At 47.9% G+C, this 19,256-nt stretch overlaps 1 protein-coding gene across 1 annotated transcript in view; it reads right to left on the reverse strand.

The window, feature by feature from the left end:
- Positions 1 to 3,664: 3,664 nt before the first annotated feature.
- Positions 3,665 to 19,256, reverse strand: part of LOC133457979 (receptor-type tyrosine-protein phosphatase F-like) — a 191,313-nt gene continuing 175,721 nt past the window's right edge. Inside the window, exons 30-32 of the mRNA XM_061737398.1 lie at positions 13,941 to 14,095; positions 7,167 to 7,302; positions 3,665 to 4,312 (exon numbers count right to left, since the gene is read on the reverse strand). Of these exons, the coding sequence (XP_061593382.1) occupies positions 4,244 to 4,312; positions 7,167 to 7,302; positions 13,941 to 14,095 (360 nt within the window). The 3' untranslated portion in view covers positions 3,665 to 4,243. The remainder of the gene's footprint in view (positions 4,313 to 7,166; positions 7,303 to 13,940; positions 14,096 to 19,256) is intronic.

Consider the following 19,256-nt stretch of genomic DNA (forward strand, 5'->3'; position numbering starts at 1 on the left):
TGCCAATGGGCCAAACAGCAGTATAGAGTACCCGGCTTTCTTGGATTCCCTTGGAGGGGTACTTGATAGGGCAACGACAGTGATACCTGGCGGGGTGTGATCGGGAGGAAAAGCCTCCCCGATGTGAACCAGAGGGGTGCTCTGTTATTGGACTTCTGTGCCAGTCACAGTTTGTCCGTAACGAATACCATGTTCAGGCATAAGGGTGTCCATCAGTGCACGTGGCACCAGGACACTCTAGGCTGGAGGTCAATGATCGACTTTGTTGTCGTTTCATCGGACCCTCGGCCGCATGTCCTGGACAGTCGGAAAAGAGAGGGGCTGAGCTGTCAACTGATCACCCCCTGGTGGTGAGTTGGATACGCTAGCGGAGGAGGAAGTTGGACGGGCCGGGCAGACCCAAACTTATTGTGAGGGTCAGTTGAGAACGTCTGGTCGAGCCCTCCTTCACGGAAATCTTCAACTCTCATCTCAGAGAGAGCTTCTCTCAGATCTCGGGGGAGGTGGGGGACATCGAGTCCGAGTGGACCATGTTCTCTGCCTCCATTCTCAACGCAGCAGCTCAAAGTTGCGGATGCAAGGTCTCTGATGCTTGTTGTGGTGGCAACCCCCAAACCTGGCAGTGGCCACTGGAAGTAAGGAATGTCGTCAGGCTGAACAATGAGTCCATGTTGGGCTGTGGGACTCCTGATGTAGTTGACGGGTACAGGTAGGCCAAGTAAGCCGCAATTCAGGTGGTACTGGAGGCAAAATCTCAGATCAGTGCAGAGTTTGGTGTAGCCGTGGAGGAGGAGAAGAAATTCTTCCAAACCGTCCAGCCCCTCTGAAAGGGGAATGAGTACTCTGCCAACACCGTTTGGGGAGCTGTGACCTCGACTGGGGACATTGTCGGACGGTGGAAGGAATATTTCGGGGATCTTCTCAATCTGACCGGAAGTAGAGGCTGCGGAGTCTGAGGTGTGATCTTCCATCACCCAAGCCGAGGTCACTGAGGTGGTTCATAAGCTCCTCAGTGGCACCGGGGGTGGATGAGATTCACCCTGAGTACCTCAAGTCTCTGGATGTTGTAGGGCTGTCTTGGTTGACACGCCTCTGCATAATTGCATGGAGGAAGGGGACAGTACCGTTGGGGTGGCAAACCGGGGTGGTGGTCCCTCTTTTTAAAGAAGGGGGACTGGAGAATGTGTTCCAATTATAGGGGGATCACACTTCTCAGCCTCCCCGGGAAAGTCTACGCCAGGGTACTGGAGCGGAGAATACGGGCAATAGTCAAACCCCGGTTTCAAGAGGAACAATGTAGTTTTCATCCGGATCACGGAATCCTGGAGATTTATAACACCAGCTCTATACCCTCCGCAGAGTGCTTGAGGGTTTATGGGAGTTTACCCAACCAGTACACATGTGCTTTGTGGATCTGGAGAAGACATTCAATCGTGTCCCTTATCGTATTCTGTTGGGGGTGCGAAAATTGGGTCCGGGGCCCTCTGCTAAGGGCTGTTCGGTCTCTGTACGACCGGAGCAGGAGCTTGGCTCGCATTGTTGGCAGTAAGTCAGACTTGTTCTCAGTGCATGTTGGACTCCGGCAGGGCTGCCCTTTGTCACCGGTCCTGTTCATAATTTTTATGGACAGGATTTTTAGGCATAGCCAGGGGCCGGAGGGGATCCGGTTTGCGAATCACAGGATTTCATCTCTTATCTTTTGCAGATGATGTCGTCCTATTGGCTTTAGAAGGGATAGGACCTTCAGGGCATGCTGGGTCGGTTTGCCGCTGAATGTGAAGTAGCTGGGATCACAATCAGCACCTCCAAATCTGAGGTCATGGTTCTCAACCAGAAAAGAGTGGCGTGGCGTGTCCTCTCCAGGTAGATGGAGAGGTCCCTCAAGTGGAGGAGTTAAAGTATCTCGGGATCTTGTTGACAAGTGAGGGAAAGATCGAGCATGAGACTGACAGACGGATCAGTGTACTGGATCGTAACGGATAAGAAGGAGCTGAGTCGAAATGCGAAGCTCTCGGTATATGCTCCCACCCTCACCTATGGTCATAAACTAAGATTGCGGATACAAGCGGCCGAGATGAGTTTCCTCCGCAGGGTGGCTGGACACTCCCTTAGAGATAGGGTGAGAAGCTCCGTCACTCGGGAGGAGCTCGGAGTCAAGCTGCTGCTCCTTCACATTGAGAGGAGTCAGCTGAGGTGGCTTGGGCATCCTCCTGGATCCTCCCTAGGGAGGTGTTCCAGGCATGTCCCTCCTCCCTAGGGAGGTGTTCCAGGCATGTCCCTCCTCCCTAGGGAGGAGTTCCAGGCATGTCCCTCCAGGAGGAGACCCCGGGGAAGACCCAGGACACGCTGGAGAGACTATGTCTCTCGGCTGGCCTGGGAACGCCTCGGACTCCCCTCGGAAGAGCTGGAGGACGAGCTGGAGGAAGAGATGGAAGAAGTGTCTGGGGTGAGGGAAGTCTGGGTATCTCTGCTTAGACTGCTGCCCCTGCAACCCAGTCCCAGTAAAGTGAGTGAAAATGGATGGATGGATGAATAAAGTCAGATCACATTTCATGGCAAATGAATGCAGAGAATCAGTTAATCACACTTTTTCTTGATTTTGTATTCTGTGCCTGCAGCTGTTGCTCCTCTAACTCAGGGTCCAGAGGTGGATCCCAGGGTCGTCCTGCAGCAGCTGGCTGGGCTGCTTCAACCTTGGTACAACACAGCTATCTCAAGACAGACATGCTTGACCCCTTGGTACATATACTCCATCAACGCCAGGGAACCAAGCCAGTGCAGTACCATAAAACGTGCTTCCAGATAATGCATTCTTGATGGCATTTGGTCTACCTCATTCAATTCAATTCAATTCAGTTTTATTTACAGGTATATAGCGTCTATAGCGGCCGTTTTGGGCTTTACATGGCCTCATCTGGCTATATGGGGACACTCAAAGTTTTATTCTTATATTACCTTAATAAAACAAACAGAACTGCTCATGGAGTGTTGCACCCCACCTCCTGTGTTCCGCATAGTCTGTGTACCACGTGGCTAGATGGAGGAAATCCAGTCTGCATAATTTCTTATTACTTGTTCCTTTGATCATATTAAATCAGATGATAATACATTCAATACCAGGACTGTAAAAGAGGACTGGGACCAGGACTGGTTAGTTACTCATTCCAGGCAGAGCATTATGAATTTCAGTAATATGCATTTAATTTAGAGATCAAATCCTCTTCCCTCGTCAGATCATCCACCCGTCTCACTTCATTAGGGATCTACTTTCCAATCTGCTCCCACAGCTGACATCCGTGGGTACAGTGAGGTATCCATCCATCTGTCCATCCGTCCGTCTTATACATCCTCTTTATCCTGTTCAGGGCCCTGGCGGGCTGAAGTCCCAAAGATGTGTCGCAACGAGCAAAAGTAATAGAGGCAGATGTGTCGTAGAGAAGCAATTCACATCCAAATCTGGTTCTGCAGCTGCCTCAAGAACTGATGACACATCTGTGAGAAGGTTGTGAAGCACCTTTTTTTTCATTGATGAATTATATATTTATGTATGAACCTGGGATCAACAAAACTATATTAAACTATTTTTACTGTCATATGCAGCAGTTCAATTGTTTGCAGTATAATTAAGATAATGACAAACTTAAGCGGAAGTTTTGTTTCGATAGTTTTCTCATTTAGTATAGAGATGAAAGTAAACAATGTTCCCCTGTGACAACATTTTGTCAATAACAACATCAAAACTTCATGTGCATGTTACGAAATGATCTTATCTGCAGCTGTGAGTATACAATTTTAATAACTCAAACTGTGTTGAAAAAGTATCCATTATCATTAAATAGTAACTGACAGAAACATGTTTTAAGAAAAAACAAATTATGACATGTTATTGTGTGTTAAACAATATGAAATGACAATAAAACCTTAAATATTTAATACAGTGACAACAAAGGAAATAGAAAACTTGTTGAGGAGTGGTGTGAATGAGGCGGGGAGTCAGTACAAATCTTTCAGAGCTGACTGTCAGGGGACTTTGGTGTGGGATCTGTGCCAGCGTCCTGGCAGCAGTCCACAAGGAGGTGACGACACCTTGCCCGGTCTGTCCTTTAACCTCCACTCAGTCCCACCGTTGTCATCCTCTCACCAGGCCTGCTCATGGCTTCCTCATCAGGAAACGGGGAGTACTGGAGCAGCGTGGGTATGGCTCGGAGACCACTTCACTCTCCTGAGGTTCTTCTGGGTTGGGTTATGTTGCATAGTGATCAAAGCTTCCTAGATACTCCAGAGCAGCCCTGTAGCACAGCTGGTACTGGTCCTGCATGGAGAAGATAAACAGGCCAGCTGAGACTAAAACAGTACTGTCAGATAGGAAAGCTCAACAGTTACAAACAGTTTCAGTGTGAAAATGTCATCTGGTCCTGGAGTTTAAAACTGTCAACATCAACAGTGATTCACTCACAAAAAATGAAGCATGTGACACAAGGCACCAACTCAAAAATCTACTTCAAATCTGATTGGCGGGCTTCTATGTTTTATGTTGATACTAGTGCTGATTCTTTCATCATAATGAGCTAACTGAGGTTCCACGTCCCAGTCGTGGAACACTGGACCAGTTCTACACCCTCCGCAGGGTGCTTTAGGGTTCCTGGGAATTTGCCCAACCAGTCTACATGTGTTTTGTGGATCTGGAGAAGGCATTTGACCGTGTCCCTCGTGCCATCCTGTGGGGGGTGCTCGGTGAGTATGGAGTCCGGTGCCCTCTATTAAGGGCTGTCCGGTCTCTATATGATCGGAGCAGGAGTCTGGTTCGCATTGCCGGCAGTAGATCAGACTTGTTCCCGGTGCATGTTGGACTCCGGCAGGGCTGCCCTTTGTCACTGGTCCTGTTCATAATTTTTATGGACAGGATTTCTAGGCGCAGCCAGGGGCCAGAAGGGATCTGGTTTGGGAACAACTGGATTTCGTCTCTGCTTTTTGCGGATGACGTTGTCCTGTTGGCTTCATCGGACCGGGACCTTCAGCATGTGCTGGGGCGGTTTGAGGCCGAGTGCGATGCGGCAGGGATGAGAATCAGCACCTCCAAATCCGAGGCCATGGTTCTCCATCGGAAAAGGGTGGCATGCCTTCTACGGGTGGGTGAAGAAGTCCTGCCTCAGGTGGAGGAGTTCAAGTATCTCGGGGTCTTGTTCATGAGTGAGGGAACGATGGAGCGTGAGATTGACAGACGGATCGGTGCAGCGTCCGCAGTTATGCGGTCGATGTACCGGACCGTCGTGGTGAAGAAGGAGCTGAGTCGAAAGGCGAAGCTCTCGATTTACCGGTCAATCTACGCACCTACCCTCACCTATGGTCATGAACTTTGGGTAGTGACCGAAAGGACAAGATCGCGGATACAAGCGGCCGAGATGAGTTTCCTCCGCAGGGTGGCTGGACGCTCCCTTAGAGATGAGTTTCCTCCGCAGGGTGGCTGGACGCTCCCTTAGAGATGAGTTTCCTCTGCAGGGTGGCTGGACGCTCCCTTAGAGATAGGGTGAGGAGTTCGGTCACCCGGGAGGAGCTCGGAGTCGAGCCGCTGCTCCTTCACATTGAGAGGAGTCAGCTGAGGTGGCTTGGACATCTGTACTGGATCCTCCTGGACGCCTCCCTAGGGAGGTGTTCCAGGCATGTCCCTCCTCCCTAGGGAGGTGTTCCAGGTATGTCTGTCCTCCCTAGGGAGGTGTTCCAGGCATGTCCCTCCTCCCTAGGGAGGTGTTCCAGGCATGTCCCTCCTCCCTAGGGAGGTGTTCCAGGCATGTCCCTCCTCCCTAGGGAGGTGTTCCAGGCATGTCTGTCCTCCCTAGGGAGGTGTTCCAGGCATGTCCCACCTCCCTAGGGAGGTGTTCCAGGCATGTCCCTCCTCCCTAGGGAGGAGTTCCAGGCATGTCCCTCCTCCCTAGGGAGGTGTTCCAGGCATGTCCCTCCTCCCTAGGGAGGTGTTCCAGGCATGTCCCACCTCCCTAGGGAGGTGTTCCAGGCATGTCCCTCCTCCCTAGGGAGGAGTTCCAGGCATATCCCTCCTCCCTAGGGAGGAGTTCCAGGCATGTCCCTCCTCCCTAGAGAGGTGTTCCAGGCATGTCCCTCCTCCCTAGAGAGGTGTTCCAGGCATGTCCCTTCTCCCTAGGGAGGTGTTCCAGGCATGTCCCTCCTCCCTAAGGAGGTGTTTCAGGCATGTCCCTCCTCCCTAGGGAGGAGTTCCAGGCATGTCCCTCTTCCCTAGGGAGGAGTTCCAGGCATGTCCCACCGGGAGGAGACCCCGGGGAAGACCCAGGACACGCTGGAGAGACTATGTCTCTCTGCTGGCCTGGGAATGTCTTGGACTCCCCTGGAAGAGCTGGAGGAAGAGCTGGAGGAAGAGCTGGAGGAAGAGCTGGAGGAAGTGTCTGAGGTGAAGGAAGTCTGGGCATCTCTGTTGAGACTGCTGCCCCCGGGACCTGGTTCCGGATAAGCGGCGGAAGATGGATGGATGGATGGATGGATGGATGGATGGATGGATGGATGGACCAAACTGAGGAGGAGTTCGAGTTGAAAACTTGTCAGTCCCCTTGAGGTCTGCTCGAGAACTCTATACTACTATACAACCATTTACCACAAACTCCCATTTCCTTGCTGCCAGTGTGTGTCTGTGATTGTTCTAACTGTAGCTACCTGTAAACCTGCTCCCTGACCATGAATCTCTGCTAACAACGTCAGGTTCATCTCCCACAGGAGGAGGATTAGGGCCAACAAAATATGCGTCTAGGTTGGGTAATTTGGCTTTTTCTTGCTAACTTTTTTCTTTTTCTTTGCGTTTTATCGCTCCACTTTTGTGTTTCTAACTCCCGCTCATGTTTAGGCTGTAGGAATACTGCTCTGTTGACAAGTGATGGATGATGACGTATGACGTTGATAGACGGCTGTTTATGACGAACCATTTTACCCAAAATACATTTGGAGATTCACTTGCCATTTTTGTTTTAATGTTAACTGAGTGTGAAAATCTCAGCACAACATATCATACCTGATATGAACCAAGTGGTGCCACAAAAAAAAATTACCGCCCCCCCAGAAGCCTCTGAAGCCTCGTTGGGCATTTGATTGGGTCTTATTAGACTGGACTGGTGTTTGTACAGGAAGTGGCGTGTGACAGATACCTCTGACTGAACCATGGCCAGCCTCTGGGTTCGGAGAATCTTGACGGTCTGGAAGACGTCTACCACGCCCTCGTACCTGATCCTCTCCAGCACGATGCTCAGAGTGATGAACACGCCGGTCCGGCCAACACCAGCGCTGATGGACACACACACATACACACACACACACACACACACACACACACACACACACACACACACACACACACACACACACACACACACACACACACACACACACACACACACACACACACACACACACACACACACACACACACACACACAGTGTGGAAAGTCAATACAAACAACTACATTAAGTACTTGGTGTAAGATATGTATCGATATGGTCTAGATAAGGCTGCCAATTTTTCAAAAAGGTGTTATATCGTTTTCTGAGACAATATGTGATTTTTTTTCCAGGAGGATGCAATTATTCATCTCAAAAGACCATCTGTGGATAAATAGACGGGAATCAGATTTCCATGACCCTGCAATGCACTTCTTGGCCACACACAGAGCAACTTCCATGAATTTGAGTTGTGCACTGTTTAGAGAACCACAAATACATGTGAAGTTCCCCAATAAACCCAGTTCAGGGTCCAGTGGAAACTAACTCCTGTGATCCTGGTTAAAGTGGAGCAGATATCAGGCCAGAAAGGCCTCACTTTGGTGCAGTGCCAGGTACAATGCCGAAAGAAACCAACTTGTTTCAGATGTGTGTCACATCTGAAGCATCTCTGACAGGTCACATTTGAATGAGTGTAATTTTTCTGGGGTAAGGTATGATTGATGTAGAATATTATAGTTAATCAGTCTATACCGGGCATTGATAGTAGTTATCAATGTCTTAGGATGCTTTTAGACCTGTGGCCCGTTAGTTTTGTTCCGATTCAGGGGCTAAATTGATTCATTTTTCGTTTGTGGCGTTTGTGTTCACAAGGCAACCGTCTGTAGCGGTTCAAAGCTGTTAACAAATGCCATGAACCAACTGTTCTCTCATTGGTCAGAAATGAACGCGGAAGGAGTTTCCTCTTCCGTACTCCGGGAAAAACAACAATGGTTATAACCCCTTTCACATAGAGGGTGCAGAGCACAGACCGCCGTCGGCGATCCCATTCATTGTGTATGTGCCAGCGCAAGAGCGGACCGCTCTGCCGTCGAGCTCGGCGGCGTGCAAGAGGGAGCCTGCCTCCCCGAATAGAACATTTTTTAATTTCACCGTGCCGGGCTGTGACGACATCTCAGCACGTCCAATAGGAAAGAAGGGAGAAGAGAGAGAAGGGAGAAGAGAGAAAGTTGTGTCCAATAGGAGAGAAGGTGGTGGAGGCTGCGCCGACTCTTCTCCTTGCGCCGCGGTAGCACATACACAGTGAATGGAGTTGTGTCGGCTGCTGTGTGGATTCTGTTCTCACTGCAAACGAACCGCTCCAGGTCTGGAATGGAAGCGAGCCGAGACCACCTCTCCTAGGAGATCTCAGCTCGCTTGTTTTGTCCCGCATCCGAACGCGATTGCTGTGTTCACATGTACCAAACCAACCGATCTTTAGGGGGAAACACTCCCTGTTTGGGAACAACTGCTCCAAACGGGACAGGTGTTAAAGCACCCTTATTCTTGTCTCATCTTCGCTCTGTGACGCCCCTCCAGCCCACCAGGTGTCTCTGTTGTGTTCTTTTCAGGTGACAGGTGGATGGCTCGGCTGGTGTTAAAAGGCCAGTTGGTACTTTTGCTTTGGCCTCCAGATCAGACCTGGTGGGATGGGGCAGCAGTGCTTGTGCGCACATCCCTCAGACGCGCTGTGGTTGAGCTTCAGAGATCTATATTTCTATAATAGTAAATCCTTTTTTTCCTCTGACCGCTCCATCCTGTTCAGGATCACTGGGGGGGCTGGAGCCTATCCCAGCTGTCCTGTGGTGAAACACAGCCCATCGTAGATCTGGGAGTTGTTCTGATCCATTTACAGGCGTCATGCAGATGCTGGAGGATATTTTAATCAGCTCTGAACTTTGTTTCAACTTGGACTCAATTCCCTTCCAGGCTAAGAAAAACCAGCTCTCTGATGTCCAAGGCTCGCTTCAAAAACTGAACTCTGGTTTCCATCTTCTTCTACGGGGCAGCTGAAGGAGCAGCGCTGCAGCATCCAGGTCATGTGTACATTTTGCAGTATGCGAGCGCTTGCAGTGTTAAAAAAGCCCAACTCTTCAGGGCACCTTTCCAGTTCTGCTCCCTGCATTAAGAAGGGCAGTTTCTACACCTTCTCGTCTGTCGCATCTCTATGGAGCTAGAACAGTCTCAAAAGTGACAAATGCACATGCCAATCCACAAATGCACAGGACAAAATTCACAAATGCACAGACCGATTCACAAATGCACAAAGTCACACGTGTGTAGGACAAGATACACAAATATAACCTGATTTACAAACGTTTTTATTGTCTGTGGGCTGCACTGCATTTGTGTGTGACTTTTGAGACTCTCCTGACGTGCCTCAATCCACAAATTGTGAATGTGTGAATTGTTCTGTGCATTTGCAAATCATCCTGTGTATTTGTGACTCTTGTTAATTAATTAATCTAATTAATCACATTTTAATCTCATATCTGCTAAAGGTCCCCAAGTAAAGAATTAGAATTCTAGGACATTACAAAATCGCAGTACATGAATTGAATACACTAAGAGGAGAAGATTTGAAATCCACATTTCCATCTCCATCTCTTGTTGATAATACTTCATACTGCATCACATCACAATGAACCCTTAAAACTCATTAGGGTGTTTTTTTCCTTCATTGTCTTAAAACAAAGCAAGGTTATAAGAATGTGCAATATAGTTCTATATCTTTATTTTCATCCCAACCTAGGGATGATGAAATCATTAGGTTTTTTTTTCATTTTCACCGAGTACATACAGTAAACACGGCTGAACAGGAAGTACTCTGAGTTTTAACATTTTTACTGCCCATCTATTATTAATAAAGGATGCAGCTCCAGCATGGAAGTGTAAATGTGTGCTTTCTACCAAATATTCCTAGGTCACAAAACCTTCCTAACCATGATGTGAATTCCAACCTTGACCCCAACATGACCCAGAGCCGGCCCAAGGAATAAGCGAACTAAGCGGCTGCTTAGGGCCCCGTGACCACTAGGGGGCAGCCAAGAGTTAAAAAATAAAAAAAATACAATTTTTTGTATGTGTGAGCGATGATTCATACATTATCAAAGGTATGTTATTGTACAAAAACACACTAATTAATATTATTACATAAACAGTATTATGTTAACAGACTAGAGTAGACGACTGCTGCCTCTCGGCTCCAGACTCCACTGGTCATGTGTTCATTCAACCCTGCATTGCGGATTTTAATTATAGTTATAGTTTTTGTAGTACTTTGTTGTTACACTTAATTGTTGTTGTTCCACTTCAAATTGTTGTTGCACATTGCTGTTGCAGTTTATTTAAAAGCAAAAATAAAGTAGATAATTTGTTTACAGTAAATGGTTTATAATAATAATAATAATAATCAATTTTATTTATTTAGCACTTTTAAAAGATCTAAAATGTATCTGTCATTATAAATGATCTATTTGATTATTTTGTTTCTTTTAGTAGGCCTACACTGTAGATGACACACTTATTACTATATCACTGAATTTACTCCAATTTCAGATTAAAAACCATAGATGGTAAAAACCTGCCAGGCTGACAGTAGGATGATGGAAACAACACTGCTGCAACTGTGCAGCTCTTTGACCTTTGACCTGTCGCTTCTCTGTGTGGCCAGTAGGGGCAGTTGCTGACTTTGATAAATATTAATGAAAGATTTTTCTGCAAGTTTGTTAATCTGTTGTAGCTTCCATGGTCTTAATCACTGTGGATTACAATCTAACTACAACAAAAAGTTCTTCCATCTAGTTTTACAATTGTATTTGTAATGACAGGGAAGAACATGAAATGAGTTTATAGTGGGTGTGTGAATGATCAATAATCAGTATTATTGGCAGTAATAGAGGGCCTCAAAATCTAATTTTGCTTAGGGCCCCATGGAGGCTTGGACCGGCCCTGACAAGATGATGCTTTCCTGCATCTGGACAAGTTAATGGAGCATGCGGCTCCTTTTAAGAAATGAGACTCATTAGCGCCACCCTTCGCCACGATGGCAGTTGGGGGTACTGCAGCCAACAGTGAAGCCGGCACGGGAGAACGGGGAGAACATGCATGCAGCGTCATGTGACGTCACATCTGCAGGACAGCGCAGGGAAATTCCGGTCACAGCAGCACATTTTGCAGCACACAGCCTGTTCAAGGCAATGGAGAGACACGCTAGAGCAGTGGTCCCCAACCTTTTCTGAACCGCGGACCGGTTTAATGTCTGACAATATTTTCACGGCCCAATCTAAAGGTGTAGTTGATAAAAACTAAATAAAATGACAAGATCAGCATTAAAAACTGTGGTATTTTCTCTATAGTAATAATAATAATGAATAATAATTTCTATAAATGTGTTTTTATGTTTTTATGTCTCATTAACGTTATTTAAAGCCAGGCTTTTATTTTATTTATTAAGGAGACCGATATTTAGTGCTTTTATTTTGAAGGCGTCTCGCCGAGAAATTGTGGTCCGGTGCTTCGGACTTTAATGGTAAAAGTTTAACGGCAGTAGAAACTGTGTCTGAAAGACTAAACTAGTGTCGGGAATGCTAAAGTGGTGGCCAACTGACACAAAAACCACCTTCTGATAAGGATTTGTTTTCTTTGCAAATGTTATGCCGTATTTATGTCCAGCTTGAGTTTGGCCGCCATTACTCATGTATTGTGGTTAGCGGTAGGCCTACGGCGTAGGAGCGCGGCGACGCACACCCTACGCCGTAGGCTCTGCTTAGGTGTAACGCGGAACCATAAATCAGGCTCTAGCTGTTATTACCGAGCGAGCAGCAGCTGTCGGTCTGTATTTAAGTTAAATGAAACTTATATGAATGTAGAAAGACTAACTCTATTTTATTGTATTCCTTTATAGCTCTTACGGTGTGTTTGCAGTGTATTTATCGTACATCCAAGGAATAAAAACATTGTGAACCATCATTTTGAGAGTCATCCATCATCAGGGGATGCTACAGAAATTATTTTTTCTCTCTGTGCGGCCTGGTACCAGATGACCCATGGCCCGGTACCGGGCAGGGGCCCGGGGGTTGGGGACCACTGCGCTAGAGGGCTCATTCTTTTTGGTTTGGAACGCTTCATCTGACATTATTACCGTATTTTCGCGACCATAAGGCGCACATTTCTTTTTTTTTAATGTGCCGGGCGCCTTAAGAAACGGTGCGCCGTGTCTATTACCTGAATTACGGTAATGTAAGGCCGCCCACCATGAGAACGGTAAAAAGAGAAGGGGGCGGGTGAAGCCCCCGTGAGTTGCGACGTGAATGAGACCATCCACTGAGCTGTTTAATGCGGAAACAGAAGATGAAGACTTTTAAGGATTTGCTTGATGTGTAAAGTTAAATAAAATACAATCAAACTAAGTTTTGCTCCAGCTATATTTTTAAATAAGCACACTTGAGGATGCACCTGCCGTGGGTTTGCGGGGTCCGATCGCCGCATCCCCGGGGCAGACCCGGCTGAAATGCCGGTGCTCTTTCCCCGGGAGTCCCTGCTACCAGTCCATGTCGGCTCCTCCGGTCCCGGCCGGTCGGAACCGGTCACATTCCCCGGTTAAAGCCGCAGTGATGCGCGCTGCTCCAGCTCGACTTCCTGGTTCCCCAAGCGGTCCGATCGACCTGGTTCCTGGCCGCTTTGCGAGCAGAGATTTCTGGGGTATGTCTCAGGTCGGATCAGCTTCACTCTCCGAGATTTACAGCCAAATCTGTCGGTTACATCCACCGAGCTGTTTAATGCGGGTGTGTATTCGCGGCGCGAAACACACACATACTTATTTATGTGGCGCTTGCCTGGCGCAGCTGAATTAGCGGAGCGGAGCTCCTGTCGGATACAACCCGGTACCAGCGCGGGGGACACGGGACCCGGGACGCGAGACCCGGGACGCGGGACCAGCGCGGGGGGGGGCGGACCGGGACCCGGGACCCGGGACCCGGGACGCGGGACCCGGGACGCGGGAACACCGCGGGGGAGCGGAGCGGGACCCGGGAGCCGGGACCGCCGCGGTCGGGATCCGCAGCACAACGGGGTATGAAAAGTTTATTTACTCCTGTGCTTGCCTGCCACGCTGATGGACAGAAACTGCCGGCTATGGTGATTTTTAAAAGAAAAGCGTTGCCTAAACAGACTTTTCCAGCCAGAGTGAAGAGTGAAGGGCTGGTGGCTGAGACAGGTTTATGTGCGGCGCCCCGGTGTTTTTTTTTAATTATTTAATGCGGAAACAAAATATGAACCTTTGGAGGGTTTGATTGATGTGAAAAGTGAAATAAAATATCAAACTAAGTTTTGCTTCCGCTCTATTTTTAGCGTGTGTGTGTTTTGCAACGTGTGTGTGCAGCTCCGCCTTTTGGGTCGGTGCGCCGTATGTGTGTTTTAAAACCAAAAATGACACACAAAACTGAGGGTGCGCCTTTCCACACAGTGCGCCGTATGGTCGTGAAAATACGGTACTAGGAAACTTAAAACGTATACGAATTTTTTTCATAAATCCTGCCTCATGCTCCTTTAATGGTCGTCGTAAAGGTTAACTAAGTGATTATAGCAGAAAGGTTTTGAAGAGATGCCCCAAAGAAGAAACCCCCAGAACCCCCCCAGAACCCCCCAGGCTCACGTGAACATACCTGCAGTGCACAGTGATCGGTCCTTCTTGTCCAAACTGCTCTTTCGTTTTATGAACTTGGCCAATGAAGTCGATGAAACCCTCTCCAGTTTTAGGGACTCCCTGCTCCGGCCAGTCGGTGAAATGAAACTGCCGAATGGTCTTCGACTGACCGTCCTGATGAACATGGGACAATGGAAACGGATGAGACACGGATGAGACACATATGATATAATAATAATGCTTTTCTGGACACTCAAAGCGCTCACTATGGTTCTGTTCTATTCCATCCCTGCTGACCACCAGAGGCGGTGCTTCAAGCACTGAATATTCCCCTTCGCGCATGTGCAGTTGGAGTATGTATACCAACAATGACACCTGTGACCCCTGGATGACCCGGAGAAGTCGATATCTTCCGGCGTCATCAGAGGATCAGTTCCTTTTCATCTTCTCGCGCGCAGGTTTCCTTTGGAAGCGTTGAAACCGCATTTCAACCAAATCTAACTTGTAGTTCGTAGCTGGTAGTTCCGTGACCGTTGTCGGTCGGAGCAGCGAACAATTCACCCTCCAGGAACTGCGATGGCAAAACTTTCTTCAGAGTTTGTTAGCACGTGGACGCGGTGCGTCCTTGTGTTCGCCGGTGAGCCGGTGCTGTCACTCCCCTCTAGCCGGGTATGTGACTACTGAGTTCGCGCACCCGGTTTCTTTATTCTTGTTTTTTTTTTTTGTCAGCTGGAGGGACACGTTAGCGATTCCCGGCTGCCAGCGTGTATATTATTAAACCTCTGTTGGTGTAGGCTGCGTACGCGCTGCCTCCCCCCAGCATATGGTCTCACTTTGATTGGCTGCAGCGTTAGCGTTCTGCTTATTGTGTAGTGTTGTTTTTTGTTTTGTTTTTTGACAAATCCTTTGCTGGTGTAGGCGCTCCATGTTTCCAGAGTATATTAAGAGATATATTCTTGCTATTTTTGCGATAACGCCTCTGTTGGTGAAGGCATCGTACGCGCTCCCTCCCCCCAGCATTCGCTGTTTCTGCTCCAGCTGACCGCAGCGTTCACGCCCGGTGGTCTGGAGTGTTGCCACGACATTGCCTTGGCCGGTACAGGTGGTGTACGCGCCCCCTCTCCACAGTGTTAGGCTTGATTTTCTGGCCACCAGTGGTGTCCACGCTCTTGGCGCCTGGGTAGGTGCATTGGTGTGGTGCCACCAACATGGAGGTGCTGCACTACTGTGTGTCCTGTGTGATGGGCATGATCTCTGCCCCCCCTGCCTTGGCCCTGAGCACCTGAGGTGCTCAGGGCCAAGGCAGGGGGGGCAGGATGTGGTGAGGGAACGCTCTCCTTCGATGCCAGAGCTGTTCCCACAGGATGACATGCTCTCCCTAGCAGCTTCAGCCACCTACTTCCAGGATGGGGGAGATGGGGGAGATGGGGTCTCCCAGGCCTCAGGGCCGGGCTCTCATTCCTCGACTCGGAGTTCGCTGGCGGAGACGGAGGACGGCTCCATGCATGCCGTCATGTGCTTGGCCCTAGATCGCCTGCAGCTGGACATCCAACAGCAGGCGGAGCCGGCTCCTGCAAGTGCCTTCTTCAGGCGCAGGCCAGCGTTCACAGTCTTTGCTGTTCCCCACTCGGAGGACTACCTGAAGGAGTTACAGGCCTGTTGCAGAGACACTAAGGCTTGCTCCCGGCTTTCTGCTGACAGTCGAACCATGGCGGCTATGCACGATGCAGCGACAGTTGGCCCGGATCGTATGCCACCTGTTGAGCCCACCATCGCTTCCCTCATTGTGTCCCCTGATGAGGCTCTGAGATGGGATGCAATGTGCCCCCGACCCCAGTGTCGGATCACGGATGACCTTTTCACACGGGCCTATGATGCTGGTGCACGTGCTGGTCACATAGGCAACTCCCTGTCACACCTCATGCTCGCCCTCTCAGCTTCTCTGCAGGAGGGCAATGTGGCTGCAGACACAGTTACTTTCTGTGATGCTTCTCTGGAAGCCTTCGGCCTTCTGTCCAGGGAAATCAGACGGATGATGTCCATCCTGGTCCAGACTCGTCGCCAAGTCGCGCCCAGTCTCGGAGGACTCTCCGTGGCCTCCCGGTGGAGCCGGGATAGTTTGGCCCAGCGGTGCAGGAAGCGCTGGAGCAGACCATCAAGGCTGGGCAGACCAGGCAGCAGCCTGCAGGCCTTGGGAGTATGCCCCCCCCCCGACAGCCCTACGGGCTGGGCGGCTGCCTCCCGAGCCCATTTCCCACCAGCTAGAGACTGATCCATTCATTATTATTTGAGGAACATTAGATGATGTTATAAAGTTAAACAAGTTCCAAACAATTCATGATCCAACTCTGAGGTGCAGATGTTCATAAACCTGGTGGCTGAGGAGAGATTTGTTTGACCAAACAGACTTCTGCTGCTATTGCCTGTCGAATTAAATGAACCAGAATCCGTCAGAGTCTCTTTCTCTGATTTCCTCCTCCTGACTCAGACGTCTGACTCCAACCCCCCGACCAATCGGTGGCCTGTAGTGTGATGATGTCAGATACAGCCGACTCAGCCGCTTAGAACCTCAGAATAGTTACAGAAAAGTATCTACTCGGCACGTTAGACCCCCGGTGGAAAAGAACCAAACCGAGTGGAGTCGGGCTGTGTAGGTTCTAGTGGAAAAGCTCCATTAATGCTGGTGTTGCTGTGCTGGATGTGGGTGGAGTACCAGTAACAAAGAAGGGGATCAGTTCTCAGAGAGGGTATTTGAGGGAGTTGGCGCGGCCTCGTTATGAAACTGCTGGTGCGGATCACGTTCTCAGTGATGTCTGGAAAAGGGACGCTGCCACCAACACAGCTTTGATTATTTAACCCACTTTAAGCGTGAGAGCTTAACAAAGCACGACGGGGGGTGGGCAAACAGGAATAATGCCTCGATTGTTCATGCGTTAGCTCGTCAGGAGGGTAGCCCTGCAGCTCCAGAGCGCACCGCCTCCAAGTTTAAACTCGTACCGCTGCTCAGGTGCAGGAAGAGCTGGTTTACACATAACTGAAGGCAGGTGATAGAAGAAACAAGTCCAGGGCCTTAGGCGGCATGGGAATCTGCTTTTAACAAATACAAGTTTCTTAATGTAAAGCTTTGAAAAAAAAAGATATATATTTACAGTTTTTAATAATATTCATCCATCAACAACATGCACCAACATGCAGCTGAGATGTTTTTGTTGTTTTTTTTGTCTGCATATATATTAATTAAATATATATATATGCATTTTTAATATATATATATGTATATATATATATATATATATATATATATATATATATATATATATATATATATATTTATATATAATGTCATTTTATATAAATATATACCTGTGTATATATATATACTTTTTTTTGCACACACTTCCTCCAACCGGGTACAGAAACATGGGCAGAGGTTTCATTTACAATCATAACCGTTTTAAAAGCTGTTTAAAACTTGTTTTTCTAAATGTACATTTTGTAAAAGGAACGAAGGAACTTTATAACTTCTCTTCTGAGTTTAAGATAATAAAAGAATGTATTATGATGATTGATGAACCATCTTGTCAGAACCATCTCTGACAAGCGAATAGGCAGCTCATAGTCGGAGAAATGTGACTTACATAACATGCTGTATATTGTTAATTAATTCATAATTTATGCGGAAACCCAAACACAACTCCAAACGTGTGCCTCAGATACCAGACGCAGGTTTAATAATGTTAGTTTGTCAGGGAGCGGAGTGTGCTCCGGGTCAGGAACCTCAGCTGTTTCTAATCGTCTCAGCAACGGTGATAATACCCAGGAGACATCTCTGCAAGCAAACGTCTGAGACAAATACGCACAACCTCTCCTACATGCAGCCTAGGTGACGATCATAGCGGCAAATTACACTTCCTTCTGTAAAATATTGGTGCAGTCTAGTGAAAATGATCCCCCAGAGGATCAGAAATAGTTAGAGTTAAATCTATTTCTGATCAGCGTGACAGCAGACGGAGAAGAGAAATCTTGCTGCTAGTAAATCTCTGTCGTACCCCCCCTGCTCCCGTACCCAACCCCCCCCCCCAATAATCCGTATCCTGGTTCTGCTCTACAACCCTCTGGTCTCGTACAACCTACAACCTAACAGGGTTGTAAGACATGTCGAAAGACGTCATGGACAGGGGCGTCAATTGGGTACGGCAGCCGCCACACCTCGGCTTCAGGGGAAAATGTAAATGTTTGTTTTTTAAATACATTTATGGAATTACTCTGTGTCTATTTGTATTGATTATTCTATTATTTACCTATAAAATAACTACCAATGCATATCAGAACAACATGATGGATTTCACTAGTTATTACCTTTCCCAACACTTGTACCCCCACCCTCATATGTTGAAATGTCCCAGCGTCCCTGACGACAGTGGTCGCTATCAATCTCGTTTTTAGCGCGATCTGCAGTGTTACTAACTTATAAACTTACAAAACTTACAAACTTACAAAAATGAAAAAGAAACAGGCAACCCTGCAATTGTTTTTCAAAGAAACAAGCAAGTGATGGTCCAATGTTGCCCCAGTCCGGCTATTAACGAGGCTTTAGCCACTGATGGATTCATTATAGAAGTTCATCTTAAGGTAAGATATCTAATCACCCTACCCTCTTATGAATCTGTTTAAGGGAAATATTTGACTTTTTTTACTCTCTTTCTGTCTTCTGCTCCTCCCTCTCCTTTTTGCATTTGGACTTTAACTGTTTTAATTTAAACTGGGATGTCCACGTGATATTGTTGCACTGACATAGTGGATGAAGTGAACAGAATGAGTTAAATTGCGTTTGTCAGATAAGAGATTTCTGCTCTCTAACTCTAACTCTTGCTGTCGGTGCCGAAATGGATGTGTATTGCGTAATCAACACGTAAAGCCTGAATTATGGTTCTGCGTTAAATCAACGGCGTAGGGTACGCGGCGACACGTACCCTACGCCGTAGGCTCTGCGTTGGTGTAACGCGGAACCAGAGGTGGCAAATCCGGCTTCAGAAAGTAAAAGTCCTGCCATATATTTGTTCTGTCCATTCACTAAAACCAGGTGAGTTCACTAATTAGCTCATCTACCTGGCTGAAGAGCTGTGCTGATTAGAATCAGCTGGTTGAGTGAATGGACAGAACAAATACATGGTAGGACTTTTACTTTCTGAAGCCGGATTTGCCACCTCTGCGCGGAACCATAAATCAGCCTTAAGTGTAGTGTTCATAGTTAGCAGGATGTGAGTGAGGCTGCATTTGAAAAAGTTTAAATTTTCTTGACCACGCAGCTAATCTACATAGCAGACTTCTGTGA

Source organism: Cololabis saira, chromosome 13, assembly GCF_033807715.1.
Source record: "Cololabis saira isolate AMF1-May2022 chromosome 13, fColSai1.1, whole genome shotgun sequence".
In the NCBI taxonomy this organism is placed as follows: Eukaryota; Metazoa; Chordata; class Actinopteri; order Beloniformes; family Belonidae; genus Cololabis; species Cololabis saira.